Source organism: Thunnus albacares, chromosome 12 (genome assembly GCF_914725855.1).
Source record: "Thunnus albacares chromosome 12, fThuAlb1.1, whole genome shotgun sequence".
In the NCBI taxonomy this organism is placed as follows: Eukaryota; Metazoa; Chordata; class Actinopteri; order Scombriformes; family Scombridae; genus Thunnus; species Thunnus albacares.
In genome coordinates this window covers 22,529,058-22,544,321 of record NC_058117.1, presented here as the reverse complement: position 1 = coordinate 22,544,321, position 15,264 = coordinate 22,529,058, and the positions used below count along the sequence as shown (strand labels likewise).

Genomic DNA, 15,264 nt, shown 5'->3' with positions numbered 1-15,264 from the left:
TGTCCAAACTTCAATCAATAATAATACACAGAACTACTTTTTGATCAAATCTCATCCGAAATAGTGTCTTAGCACTGATCCTTTAATTAACCTTGTATGTGCATCTTTTAGCCAAAAATATATTTTTTATACTGTGTCTTACTATGTATCATTCAAATGTAAGTTTGTGTAACAACCTTTCTTAAAATATGGCATTTTAGTATGTTGACCTCACATTGCCAGACCAGAATATACCATAATGACCTTATCTGATTCTTTTTTTTATAGGTTGACCACTTCAGTAGACGCCGTGGTGGCGATCTGTGTGATTTTTGCCATGTCCTTCATCCCTGCCAGCTTCGTCCTCTACCTCATCCAGGAGCGTGTGACCAAGGCCAAACACCTGCAGTTTGTCAGTGGGGTCAGCCCTTTAGTTTACTGGGTGGCCAACTTCTTCTGGGACATGGTAAGTGAAGTGAGGTTAGAGTAAGGATATACAGTACATCCCATGATATTGACATTGATAAAAGTTTAGCTTCAGTTATACGCTGATTTTAAGCAATAAATGGTTTATTCATATATTTTCCCACAGATAGATGTTTTGGATTGTGTCTTTCTTACATCTGATTAGTTTTGTATACTAATCAATATTCTCATATGAATGCTTTATCTGACCCCTAGGTGAACTACACTATCAGCACTGCAATGGTGGTTGGCATTTTCATGGCTTTTAACAAAAAGTGTTACACATCACCATCCAACTTGCCAGCTCTAATAGCACTGCTTCTATTATATGGGTAAGGCTTTGCTTATTTTTTATTTGGTTCATTTTTGCTTTGTGCTTAGAATATTAAAACAATAAAACACAAAAAATGTATGAAAGGGAAGAACAGATTGTGCAGGTGTTATGCTGTGAGAGCACCCAAAGGGCCTTATTAGGGTATGTCACTTCTGAAAAAACCAACAACAACAAATTCATAACTGAATGAAACAAGAGTAACTGAAAAATAACCAATTTAAACAACAAGGAAATTTACGAAAGAACAAAATGCATAAATGACATCAAGGGGAAGTGAAAAAACTAAAAGTATTCATTTTGAAATATTGCTCTTTCCCCTGTCTTATAGGTGGTCAGTAACACCCATGATGTATCCGATGTCCTACATATTCAACATCCCAAGTACTGCGTATGTCTCTCTGTCCTGCATCAACCTGTTCATAGGCATCAACAGCAGCGCCATCACCTTCATCCTGGAGCTTTTTGAAAACAATCGCGTAAGGACATATCCATCTGTGTTAAAAGATCGTTAAAAGTATAAAAAGTCACCTGTTGATACAGAATCAGTATCTGATTTGTGAATCAAAATTTCTCCCAGGGCTCTAAATCCTTCACTGCAATATATACACACTTGAATCTCTCATTGCCTCTTTGGTCTTGTATGTATATTACTTAATAGTGGTAGCAGTGGGAAAATATGACTAATAATAATAGTGGTAGCAGTGGGCGTCAAGCTGGACCAAGGGGACAGCAGGCGATCTGCAACCAAAGGTCACCTGCAAGACGAGAAAGCACAAAACTCCAGGGAAGATACCAAGTTAGTAACATGCATTAATGGGGCATGAATGTGCACAGATGGAGAGGGAAAGGAAGAGAGAGGAACTCAGTGCATCGTGGGAAGTCCCCCGGCAGTCTAGGCCTATAGCAGCATAACTAGGGGCTGGATGTAGAGAGGGTGTCTCCCTCCCAGACCGAAACTGGAAGATGGTTCCACTGAAGAAGAGCCTGATAGTTGAATGCTCTGCCTCCCATTCTACTTTTTGCAAAAGCTCGTAGATTCTGTGGAAACAGTTGTATACAATCTGATAATCACCACCAAATATACACGTACACTAATAAGTAATGTAGTGCAGCTGTTGATGCGCCATTGCTCACAAGAAGACGGTGTAGGCCACAGGTCTTCCGTGCAGTTGAACACACTGAGAGTACCTGGTGGACTGCTGAGGGTTGGCCAGGTGTGAAAAAGGCAACTCACACACACAGACACAATGTGGAAAAGGATCAGACAGAAGTAGGGAAAAAGAACACAGATGCTACTGTCATTGTGACAGGTGACTTCCTGCTCCGTCAAAAAATGGAGATGGTTTTTCTCACCAGATGGTTATCTCCACCGCACATCTGTACTCCTCTGTTCTGCTCTCACTGATGAATCCTACAACAGATGAGTCATAAGAGAATCATTGGAGCTGGTGTGACACATAAACTTAGATCTTCTTTGTTTTCTTTATGCACTAAGCATAAGATTAGCATGATAATTCTGTTTAAGAGAATACTTTTCCACTGGTGGCAAAAATGATTGGTATTATTATTGATATTGGTATATAGTTTTGGTTTATTCTTGTCCATGTATGCAAAACAAACCTGAACAGTTTTCACTGACATGACATCATGTATAGGACACATCACATCATATAAAACAATACTGAGCATTAGAAATGAGTCCAATCTTTGATAAGTTTAATTTAGCCCAAATAATTTCTCTCACAATGGTAAACAAAATCTTGTCTTATAATTGTGTATACTGCGCTTGTATGTTCATCGTGTTAATAATCAGTCCTGCACTTGTGAGACATGGATTGAGTGTATATGTGTGTGTGTGTGTGTGTTTTTTTTTTTTACCAGTCTTTGCTGATGTTTAATGAGTGGCTGAAGAAAGGCCTGCTGGTGTTCCCTCACTTCTGCCTGGGGCGAGGCCTTATAGACATGGCCATGAACCAGGCTGTTACTGATGTTTATGCCAGATTTGGTGAGTATTATATACTTATGGGCCATTTTACTTGACAAAGTTCCAGGAGTCTTGTGTCATTATTTCATTATATGTAGGATAATTTCCATCACTAAATATAAAATACAACAAATACATGTTTTGGTTAATAATCTGGTTTTGACAATAATCTCTTCAATCAATTTTTATAAAATTGTACTATCAAATACTCTCAATTTCAATCTATTACCAGTTGCTTCTGAGTCATATCAGATTTGTGAGACTGTGGTAAAAATGTACAAACTCTTACAATAGAAAACATGTCTTGAGTTACCACTGTCCTTGCTGTCCAGAAAATTATGTTTGTACAGCCTCCAAGTTTATATAAAATAAAATCCTGTGGGTTTTTCTTTTTACTCACTGAACAAAGGGTTCATTTTCAGTATAGACCTTGCTTCTGTTTCCAGGTGAGGAGTACACAGCGGACCCTTTCCGGTGGGACTTTGTGGGGAAAAATGTTGCTTTCATGGCAGTGGAAGGCTTTGTCTACTTTATTCTCAATCTTCTGATCCAGTATCGTTTCTTCTTGGACCACTGGTAAGGGACTAGCTGACACAGATCAGCATACAACTTCACATTCATAACATCTCAACTTTTGTTATTACACCAGTGGTCCTGACCTTTCCTTGCTGAGTTCTTTTACACCAGGTCAAAACAGGGTCAGAACCAAGTAACTGGCAGACAAAGTGCAGTTCTGTTGTATTAGATGCTTCTCGACAGATATTTTTTCTCACACCCTTCAGGTTATCAGACTACAAACAGACTGCAGTAAAAGATGAAGACGACGATGTGGCAGCAGAAAGGCAGAGAATTTATGATGGAGGAAGCAAGTCAGACATCCTGCAGATCAGAGACCTCTCTAAGGTAAAAGACAACCATGTCTGACTTTACATAACTTCATGATATCTCAATTCCATATTAAACTTTATATAGACTAGGCCATCCAGAAATCAAAAAGAAGACACAACACAACAACACAGACAAAACACAACTTACACATTACATGTAAGCAAGTCCCTAACAGGCCTGTATAAAGATTAAATGTGGCTTCACATGATAAAAAAAAATAATAGATGATAGGAGGATTATAACATTATTCTCAGTTTTGTTAATGACTGAATTAAAATTATGGAACAGCCGTTTTTGGAGGCATTATGTTTTCAGGCTGTCCGTCTGACCATCCCATTCTCGTGAACACAATATCTCAGGAACGCCTTCAAGGAATTTCTTCAACTTTGGCACAAATGTCCATTTGGACTCAAGGATGAACTGATTAGAATTTGGTGGTCAAAGGTCACTGCGTCACTCATAAAACAAGTTTTTGGCCATAACTCAAGAATTCATACGCTAATTATGACCAGATTTCACGTAAATGTCTAATAGGACAAAATATATCCAAAAGGTCTAAGGTCAACTTCACTGTGACATCATAAAGTTCAGCAAAAACACCTTTCTTGCTATTATTCAACGCCATCACTCAGGAACAGAAGGGGAGATTGTGACTATATTTTGCATTTGGTCAGAAATTGAATTAATGACACTAATCTTGGATGCTCACCTTGAAACTGGTGACTGTATAGATCTTCTGTGCTGCCGTGTTGAAGATATGTGTGAAGCATCCACGTTATAGAATTTGTAGTTTCTTTGCAGCAACATCCATATCTGAAGCATCGTCTACTGTCACGGCTACAGCTTTGTGTTCTATCAGAATCAGCTTTATTGGCCGAATATGTGAACACATACAAGGAAAATACACTTAATACATTTTATTAAATTCCTTCAAAGTCTTCACTACAATTATTGTATGAGTCTGGACAGACATGGATGTAAACCGCAATTTGGCGGAGGTTTATAACTGTGAGGCGGTATTTCCAGTTTATCATATTGCTTTTCATTTGAAGAAACTTTACTTCTTGAATTTATTCTGTCACTGCCCTAAAAAGTGCTAAACAAAGTGAAACATTCAGTTGTTATTGTCTCCCTGCCTTTTCTGCACAGATGTATGCGGGCAGGAAGAGGGCAGCTGTGGACCAGATTTGTGTGGGTGTCCCTGCAGGAGAGGTAAAGTCACCGAGTTTGTTTGCATCAAGAGCAACTACTCTCTTTTTATTTCCAATATTCGAAATTTCTCTTTTTGTGCTAGCTGAAATAAACATACATACTGATTAAACTGCCACTCAGACTGTTAGAGACTGTTGGAGATGCACATAATATGCAGTAGTCATTGACCAACACCAGCAAGGATACTGAAGTTTATTTGTATCTGGTCTTGTTTTGTGTGTTAACGTTCTCATGTTGTTAATTAATACATGCTTGTACATGGCCATTTCTATTCACGATATGAAAATTAGACCTTAATAGGGCTATTAAAAGTCATACTCTGTAATACTGAGTGCATTTCAGCCTTTCGTTTTCATTAATCCTGCTGAATGTATCCTGATATCAACAGCCTGTTTGTCTTTTCTCCTGTTAGTGCTTTGGTCTCCTGGGCGTTAATGGCGCTGGAAAGACTACGACCTTCAAAATGCTGACTGGTGACACTGATGTCACCTCTGGGGAAGCTACTGTGGCTGGTTACAGGTACATAAAGATCAGTCAAAAAGAAATTTGTCCCTGGGTGATATAACACAAACTATGTTAGCGGCTAGATCTTTGCCTTTGGTTTTTCCCTGCACTGAGTTCCAGACGGGTAACTGAATCAGAAACAGTCCAATGATTTAGAAAGTTTAAACAACCAGAAGGTCATTCTAACATAATTCTGTGAGAGGGAACTATCTGAATCATTCTGTGACTAAAACCCACGTGTGTCTTTAAAAAGAAAAAAAAAATCACTTGGGACTAGGGCTTGATCGACAATTAGTTTTTGAAGTCCCAGATTAGTTTTTGGAGCGGAGGTGTTGCAAAGTGAGCCAGTGTGCCAATATTTTATCCATTAAATATCCAATTTTTATGCCAACAATTTGAAAGCACCCAGTTTTCCTCTTAAAGTTCTGTTCTGTCAGAGTGGAAAAGCCTCTCAAACTTCATCTGCACCACCATGGGATACTAAATACTCAGTTGAAACCCAGATAAAAGAAAGCATGGGTTAAAAGCTATTTAATAAACCATCAATCTATTAAATCGATTAATACAACTGTCAAGAAGATTTAATGTCATTCTTATGCTGTTCATGTATAGTTCAGTTTTTATATAATTTTGTTCAGAGGAATCAGCTTCCTCCCAGCTTTTGATGACATGTTTTAAATAATGAATATTATCAATTAAACCACATTTGGATTTGTTTGATGTTTTGTTATTTCTGTCATGTTACTTGCTTTGTCAGCTCAATGCAATGAGTGACATCTTGTGGCTTGCTTTGCAGCATTCTGACAGAGATTCTGGACGTGCACCAGAACATGGGTTATTGCCCGCAGTTTGATGCCATCGATGAGCTTTTAACCGGCAGGGAGCATCTCTACCTCTACGCTCGTCTCAGAGGAGTGCCTGAGTCAGAGATCCCCAGAGTGAGTGAAAATCCATCTGCTTTACATCTTAAACTGACTAAGTTTAAAGATTCCCCACAGACATGTTTAAGTTTAACTCTGCTTTGGATAATAATTTGTGTCTGATATGTTTTTCCACTAAAAAAGTTCGATTGCCTTGTTAAAAATTCTTCTCCCTCATTGAAAAATCCAAAATCTATGAGTATACAAATATTTTTCACTTCTGAAGTTTAACTGCTAGAAGGAAGATGTCTCCTACTTCACTATAAAGTCAATTTTCAGTGTATGTGCACCGAAGCTACTGTTTGTCTAAGCACTGCATAGAGAGCTTGATATCTGTTTTGTTGACTTTATTTTGTTTTGTGCATCCTCCTTAATTTACTCTTGCTCAGTGTTTACTAATGTCTGTTTTGTCCTTTCAATTTTGCTGTAACATCATTATGAAAGGCTCAGCTAACAGTGGGGTTCTCCATTCTAAAATGTATGCGCCCTGGCACTTTGGATTAATGTAGTCAAAGTCAAAGTCAAATTTATTCATAAAACACATTCAAAAACAACAACAGTTGGCCAAAGTGCTGTACAATCAAAATAGCAAAAGCCATAAAACAACACAATAAAAACAGACAAAGACCAGTTTAACAGACAAAAAGACAAAGAAAGGTAACTCTCATATTGAGTTAAAAGTCAATGAACAAAGATATGTTTTAAGATAGGACTTAAAAACAGGCAGTGTAGGGGCCAACCTAACATGTAGAGGCAACTTGTTCCAGAGTTTGGGGGCTACAACTGCAAAGGCACGATCTCCCCTGTGCTTCAACCTTGATCTCGGGACAACCAGTCCCGAGCAACTGGTCAGTGGACCTGATGGTGGCAGTGACCTTGATGGAAAGTGTGGTTGTAAAATGTCAGAGAGCTAGGTTGGAGCTAGCCCATTTAATGATCTGTAGGCAAACAATAAAATCTTAAAATCAATCCTAAAACGTACAGGGAGCCAGTGAAGATCATTGATTGATTTGATCACTGAGTTTATCTGTTTGTCCAATTTAAAATCACCATCCATTATCACACCCGGATTTTTTTACAGTGGGTTTTACATATCGTCCCAGGGAACACAGGTCCATGTGAGGGGCCTCACAGGTACCATTGGGTCCAAATATCAGGACTTAAGTTTTACTCTCGTTAACATTTAAAAAATTTAAGGCCATCCGAGCTTTGATGTCCTTCAAAGGCAGGTAAATTTGAGTGTTGTCTGCATAACAGTGGAACGAGATGCTGTCTTTTCTAAGAACAGACCCCAAGAGGAGCACATAAAGGGACAATAGGAACGGCCTGAGAATAGAACCCTGAGGGACTCCACAAGGAAGAGGCACTGATACGGAGTCACCAGCGCTGACAGAAAACTTCTGTCAGTTGAATAACTGTCGACAGTCAACCTGAACCACTACAGAACAGTACCTTTAATGCCAACACAATGCTCCAGGCGATAGATAAGGATACTATGGTCTACTGTGTCGAATGCAGCTGTGAGATCTAAAAGCATAAGAATGGCAGAGTGCCCGGAGTCAGTAGCTAATAAAAGATAAAGAAAACTTTTAAAAGTGCAGATTCAGTGTTGTGAAGGGCTAGAAAACTGGAATACCTTAAGAATGTTGTGTATGTCTAAAAGAGATTCCAATTGTATTGTTGTAAGTTCAACTTTCTCCAACATTTTTGAAAGGAATGGGAGTTTAGAAATTAGTCTAAAATTGGAGAAGACTGAGGTATCCAGATTAGATTTTCTGATCAGTGGTTCCACTACTGCATGCTTAAAATTTGCTAGTACAACACCTGAAGTGAGACTGCTGCTGTTGTTTGGATGTTTGGTCCAATAGTCTCACAAATCTCTTTTAAAAAGTGAGGGAGGACAATATTTGTGGGACAAACTGAAGATTTTATATTATCAATAATCTCCTTTAGAAGAGAGAGAGACACAGGCTCAAACTGGTAAAAAAACAGCAGAGCAAGTGACCCTGATGGGTGGGTGGGTGGGTGGGTGGGTCACAGGTCTCTGAGCAAACATCCAGACAAGCAGTTTTGGGGGAATTAAGAATAGCATTAATGATACTAAAAAGAACAAGAAGTTTGTGACAGTTATTTGAAATAATATCAGAAAAGTATTTTGTCTTTTCAGCTTTGACAATTTTCTGATATCCGCACCGGCTGTCAAATGTCAAAAAACATTTGCAACCTGTCTTTTTTGCAATTGCGTTCAGCTCTCCTGCATTCTTGTCTGACAGCACAAGTAGTGTCAGTCAACCATGGTTCAGATTTAGGTTTGGAACGCATGATTATAAATGGAGCACCAGTATCCAGGATGTTTTGGCAGGTGGAATAAAATTGTGAGGTTAAATCCGTGGTATGTAGCCACTAAACATATGTTTCCCTTTCCCCCTGTAGGTGGCAGAGTGGGGCATCCAGAAGCTGGGTCTGACAGAGTACGCTGGCCACTGTGCAGGAACTTACAGTGGAGGCAACAAGCGCAAACTCTCCACAGCGATTGCAATGATTGGCTGCCCAGCTCTGGTGTTGCTGGTGAGTTAGCCAATGAGGACGAGCTCATGAGCTCATTGTTTGGATTTTTGGGTTTTATGCAGGGATTTATCAATGAAATGGTCTATGGATCCAGATGGGAAGCCATATGGGTTCAGTCAAGCCTGGCCTCGAATGTTTTATACATTGGCAGGCAACTGCACAGTTCAATTCAAATTGGCATGAATCTGAGATCTTTTGCCATATGCTGATAGAGATAAGGATTTGGTCTCTGTTCATATGGAATTATGTGCTCAGAGAGTCAAGTTTGTTGTTTTTTGTGACTGTGTGTGTATTAAGGACGAGCCCACAACAGGGATGGACCCCCACTCTCGACGCTTCTTGTGGAATGCCATCATGAGTGTCATTCAGGATGGAAGGGCCGTGGTGCTGACATCACACAGGTTCAATATCAAATAATGATATTAATCCACTGCACACATCTGCTGCAACAGCTGACCAAATACAGTTAATTGTACTGCCAAGAACTATTGTTGAAATGATGACTAGATTGGTATTTGCATGATTTTGTTATTGCAATCTGTGAAATTATGATGTATTACTCATAGATATGAAGTAGCAGCATTAAAAATTAGATTGATTACTGTTGTTTTCCACCAGTATGGAGGAGTGTGAGGCCCTCTGCACTCGATTGGCCATCATGGTGAATGGGACCTTCAAGTGTCTGGGGACCATTCAGCATCTCAAGTACAAGTAAGATGCTTTCCGTATTTGAGCAGGCTTGTTAACTGTTAAGTTACTTGGGAAAACAATCACACCACAAGGTCCATTTAGAAGCTGTTCTGTAGCAGTTCAGCTGTATCACACAATCTTCCTCAGCAGATTAGATTTTGCCTCAAATTCAATGACTGCTGATTAAGATCAGGTGATACAATCGAATCGCTCCAGAACAGCTTCTAAATCACCACCTACTGTTTTCAACATCAAAGAATGACCTTCCAGTCTCAATGTACTATTCAAATACCTGAATTATAAGATAGAATATCTTTACATGGTGTTTCCTTCATCCAGATTTGGTGACGGCTACGTAGTGACCATGAAAATCAAGGCAGCTAGACCCGGCTTGTCCCCCGAGCTGGAGCCTGTCGAGAACTTCATGGAGAGCTGCTTCCCAGGCTGCGTTCAGAGGGAGAGGCACTACAACACACTGCAGTATGAGATTGCCTCCTCCTCCTCCCTTGCCAGGATCTTTCAGCTGGTGGTGGCCAATAAAGACAGGCTCAGCATTGAAGACTATTCTGTTTCCCAGACAACACTCGACCAGGTACGTATAAACCAAGACAATGAGAAGACTATGGAGAAGTGACTCCCAAGACTGTTCATTAGAAACTTCACTATGTTTAATAAATGTCTTTATTTTTAATTCATGTATGAATATGTTCAATTTGAATATACTATTTGCTTTTACTGAAACCCAACTGTTAAACATAGCTTTAAAATCACCAAGTAATGCTTCAGATCAAAATCAACTATGAATATCAATGCTGAGGGCTTTATAGTCTTTTTGTGCCATAAGGCAGTAAGAAAAGATGTTCTTACTGCTCCTTCAACTAAATAAGTTTACTTAATCAGTATGTCTGTTGTGCAGGTGTTTGTCAACTTTGCCAAGCAACAAACAGAAGAAGAGGAGGACGTCACGTTACACAAACGAACTGCAGTCGGACGAAAAGACATCAAGATCTCACCGGTGAAGAGGAAAACATGAAAATGTAAACTGCAAATGTACAGACACAAATGTAAAGATGTTCCTCTGCCGGGGAGTAAACTAACTTTCCACATTTCAAGATTCGAAAGCCACGGTTACTATTTTACTAACCTTTTAGAGTAGAGACAAGCCTGGTTAGTTACCTGCCAAAGTGACTGGTACTGTAGAACAGTTCATTTTTCCAGCCACAGCCAAATTTAGAAGCCTTTGGCTGCTAACAGGAGTTCATCCTCCACCATATTATCATAAACCAAGTATATCTGACACATTACTTAGACTTTAAATCATATGTGGTGTTTTGAGCAGCAGCCACATCTGGTTTTTCATCTGAAATATGGAAAAAGAAGATATTTTTGCTCGGACTGACTGGCATGTATAAATATGTATATACTGTATGTGAAATGAATACATAAGCACCTTAGAAGCAGTATTTTTTTAATGTCTACATTAACACACACACCTCAGTATTAATGTGACATGTTTAAATGAAGCACACTTTAATGTTGCTTATCTTTTTTTTTCCAAAACATGTTTACTATTACTTCTATTCTTTTCAGTCATTCACTGTTGCACATTCAAGTATTTGTCTGCTGTGTTTCACACATTGCCATCTCATGTTGTTATCCAGTGTCAGTGCAAAATAGCACAAAATATTCCTCTTGAGGACTTGGATTAGAGAAAAAAAAACTATACTAGAGTAAATCTGTAGAAAAAGAGGAGTGATATTTTGCATCTGACCAAAAAAACCTTTTACCATGCTTTATACTGTGCAGTCATGCCTAGCTGATTTGTACCACCTCATCATCAGTCACAAATAAAAAACTTCAAAGTTTCATAATGTATTTGTGAAATGCAGTATTTCATATTTAATATTTCAGCGCAGACCACTGTGCCCTCCCTTGCTTCTCCTAATAAAGCTGCGGGATGCTGCTGTGAGTTATTTTGAGAAAAGAGGAATTTAGAGGCTTTTTCCTCTGCTGACCTACAATAACTCCACTGACCTTCACTGAAAAGCTAAGAAAGCTACGGGAGGTCAGTGGAGTGGCTGAGAGATAGCTTTGCATCAGGGCCAAGGCGACTCTGTGCCCAGTGGCTTGTCACAACCTGGATTCATCTGACACACCGTCCAATTACTGTTCTCCTGCCACAAGTGCTGGTGTCATTGCCTCAGGCCTCCCACTAGCCTGAATTTCATTGGCTACCTCAAAGAAACAGAGGGATGATGGCACAGTGCATTTCAAGGCTGCTAATGAATTCTCTGGTGTGGATGTCATGCTCCTCTCCTGCCCATCATCTAGATGAAGTTGATGAGCATGAGTAGTGCTGCCATGGGAGAGCAAAACAGTCATACTATAATAGGCTGAGCAATCTGACTGTTTAACTGAATGCAGAATAAGGATAACTTTGAGCACAGTAGACAAAAACATAGTCATTGTCTGTGTAATGAGAACAAAAATCCATTCATTAGTAAGGATTGTAAATGTACATAAATTATAACAACACCGTTGTGGGTAGATATAGTTAAAACACAAACTTAACATTCTGTGACTGCATGCACATTCAACTTGACTGACATGAGTAATTTGCGTATAACACAAAGGAGAAAATGCCAAGTGAAGAGTGGTGGAAGAAGTATTCTGATTCAATACTTGAGAAAGACTATGTAACTTTTGCTAAACAGAACCACTGCGGCCACAATGCTAGATCATGTTAGCATAAATCACTGTTAGCATTTATCATTTCAGTGTAATAATAAATGCTAAAACATAGTGTAAGTGGTGATTAATCACAAAGTCGGACATGCAATTCACTATGGAGGAATATGGAGGGAGAGGGGGGCATCATTTCTGGTAAGGCATGTCCTTGACAAAATGTAAAGGTTTGTTAGTGGCCTTTCCCGCTGCTGTGCAAGCAACTACCGTGCATTTATAAATCCCCAGACTTTGGTAGGCGGAGTTCTGCGATTGTCTGGTATTGCGAGACTAAGTTTTCATAGCTTTTTTTCTATGTTCCATGTCTCTCCTTAAAAAAAAACCTTAAAATTGACCAAAATAATAAACAAAGTAATGAATGATATTTTAAGGGATTCCTGTTTCATAGTGTGAAGAATGTGTTATTTCTTCTTTCAAAAGTTACATATTTGCTTTAAGTAAGTAGCAAAATGTCAGTCAGAAAATGTACAGTAAGTAGATTCTCATTATGCAGAACAGCTTCTCAGAGTACTGGGAAATCAACGACTACATATTGTTTTGATTGGGTTCTTTCTGACGCATTAAGCAGCATTTTAATGTTGCACCTGATGGAAGTGGAGCCATGTTTATGTATTTTATACACTGTTGGGTAGTTTAATCTGTTTTGTATGTAAAATATTTATCTGCAAAGTAACTAACTGTAGCTGTCAAATATATATAGGTGGATAAAAAAAGCACAATATTCTCTGAAATATAGTGGAGTAAAATCTTAAGTAGCATAAACTGAAATGAAGTACAGTGGAACTTAAACACTGTACTCACATTCATTGCTTTAGTATGTGTTGTTACTTGCCATAACTGCAAGTGAAGGTTTCTTAGTCTGGGTCAAGAATCTGTTGTCACAACAGAACTGGGAGACTGTTACTGTATGATGGAAATATTTTCTCTCTGTGCTAAGTGACTGAGACGAGAAGTGTGATCAACATGTTTGGGATCAGGTCAACCATCAGGACATGCCATACATCAGTGAACAGCTGTTATTCTCTCTCTACTCAACTGTTACCCTTTCCATGGCCTTTTTTTTCAGTGCGGTAAAAATTCATACCAGGGCCAGCCCTGACTACGTTGGTGCCTTAGGCGAGATTTTAGATTGAAGCCGGAACCCCCAAGAAGTGCAACAATAGTACCTCCAGTCCTAGAACTTCAAAAATGAACTCACACTAAAATGAAGTGCAACAGTGGTACCTCCAGCCCAGACAAAGTCCTCCCAGTCCTCTAGACAAAAAGGTAAGTGGGGGTCAAGGCGCCTTTCAATGAGTGTTTGATGGCATTGCCTGAGGAAGGACATGAAGTTTGGTGGTTGGTGGTGGTCAGGCGAAAACTGACTGACGGACCAGACGAGAACCATGCAAGTCAATGGTGAAAAAAAGAGGAATAAGAAGAGATAACAAATGCATATTTCCAAAAGCTGCATACAAGTACACCCACTCATTTGGTGCCCCATTCCTCATTTGGTGCCCTAGGGCTGCCCCTGATTCATTCTGCTGGAACTGTTGCATAATTACTGTTGACTTCAGACTCCTTGGCTCTCACTGTTTTAATTTGATACTTCTCCATCACCTCTATTAGCTAAATGGCTGAAATTTGAATATAATGAAGTTTAATGAAATTTTAACTGTGTTAAGAAAGCCCAAAATCACTAGCAGAACAACAGCTACAGGAGAAAAGTGACGTGAATGTGACCTTTGAATATTATACATGCAAATATAAGAATAGTAATTACTGCTGCCGCCCAAATTACTGAGACTTAAATTAATGGAAAGTTGCCTGAGTCACGTAACTTTAATTAACCAAGAAAGGTTTTGACATGCATATCAGTCTCATACACAACAAAACACTGAAAAGACCATATTGATTTCTGTGCAAAGTATGAAACAAATATATAACACTATGCTGTAAAAGACAGATAATCCCCCCAGACAGCATGTTTTCCATCTGTTATTGAAATACTGTTTTTAGAAGACACATTTCATGGTCAGGCTCACCTGGTGGTGTGCACAGCGGGAGATCGATGTAGCAGCAAATCCCCGGCGATATAACAGTTCTGAGAAAAAGAATATGAAACTTTTTTTTCTATGATTATTGTGATAACAAAAATAAAGCTCTCAGTCAGTTTTGCTCTCATAATCCGATTGACAGGTATCCTTGCACATGGATTCTCCTGTTATTCGGATGCCATATGGGCTGATGCAACATAATGAAAGCCATGTGAACTTCATTGCTTGTATGATAGTGTAGAGAAAACTGTTCATCCTGGAAATCTGACCTCTAATAGTTTGGCAGGACGAGTGACTACCAGCTTAATTAGCACTTCCTTAGTCACTTCTCATCACATAGGTAGTTCATATCAACACTAATCATATCTGATGAGTGTGAGGACATAAAAGTACATGTCTTTTGTCCAGTATACCAGTGCCACACGTGCACAACAATTTTCAGCTAGTGTATGATGATCTTCAATAAATTGTAGGGTTGTTTTTATACAGCACAAGTAGTTTATTCAGGGTTTAGTTTATGTCTTATGCAATGTTTGCTTCCCTCCCTTTGCTTGTACCCTTTTTATCAACTCTACTGATAGTTTCTGTCACTTCCATCACTAGGAGTTTGGCCTGATTTTCTCTTACTTTCAACCTGTACTGATGGAAACCCTGCTTCTAACAGGCCAAGTTGGTTCAATGAGGTCAGGACATCTCCAAGTATTTCACTACTTTTTTCTCACGACGCTGCCAAAATGACTGTTCTCCATTAGCATTAGAGCATGAAGGCATTTTATGAAATCATCCTCTCTACATCACATGTTTATTCAAGCATTCTTAGTAGTCCACAAATAGTACAAAGCAACATGGAAACAAGAAACATGGATGAAGGAGACACTTGTCACACACCTGTTGTGGATTATGGTGGATCCTAGAATGGTTGGTGTGAGCCTTAAGCAT

The 15,264-nt window shown here is 39.1% G+C and overlaps 1 protein-coding gene across 2 annotated transcripts in view; it reads left to right on the top strand.

Annotated features, from left to right (window-relative positions):
• LOC122994248 (retinal-specific phospholipid-transporting ATPase ABCA4-like) overlaps positions 1 to 11,410 on the top strand; it is a 39,955-nt gene extending 28,545 nt beyond the window's left edge. For both annotated transcript variants that reach the window (XM_044368831.1, XM_044368830.1), the window contains 14 exons: positions 268 to 445; positions 661 to 776; positions 1,107 to 1,254; positions 2,660 to 2,783; positions 3,209 to 3,338; positions 3,545 to 3,665; positions 4,800 to 4,862; positions 5,275 to 5,381; positions 6,163 to 6,304; positions 8,720 to 8,854; positions 9,152 to 9,255; positions 9,473 to 9,565; positions 9,884 to 10,136; positions 10,461 to 11,410. In XM_044368831.1, coding sequence (XP_044224766.1) covers positions 268 to 445; positions 661 to 776; positions 1,107 to 1,254; positions 2,660 to 2,783; positions 3,209 to 3,338; positions 3,545 to 3,665; positions 4,800 to 4,862; positions 5,275 to 5,381; positions 6,163 to 6,304; positions 8,720 to 8,854; positions 9,152 to 9,255; positions 9,473 to 9,565; positions 9,884 to 10,136; positions 10,461 to 10,577 — 1,831 coding nt within the window. In that variant the 3' untranslated portion in view covers positions 10,578 to 11,410. The remainder of the gene's footprint in view (positions 1 to 267; positions 446 to 660; positions 777 to 1,106; positions 1,255 to 2,659; positions 2,784 to 3,208; positions 3,339 to 3,544; positions 3,666 to 4,799; positions 4,863 to 5,274; positions 5,382 to 6,162; positions 6,305 to 8,719; positions 8,855 to 9,151; positions 9,256 to 9,472; positions 9,566 to 9,883; positions 10,137 to 10,460) is intronic.
• Positions 11,411 to 15,264: the final 3,854 nt, after the last annotated feature.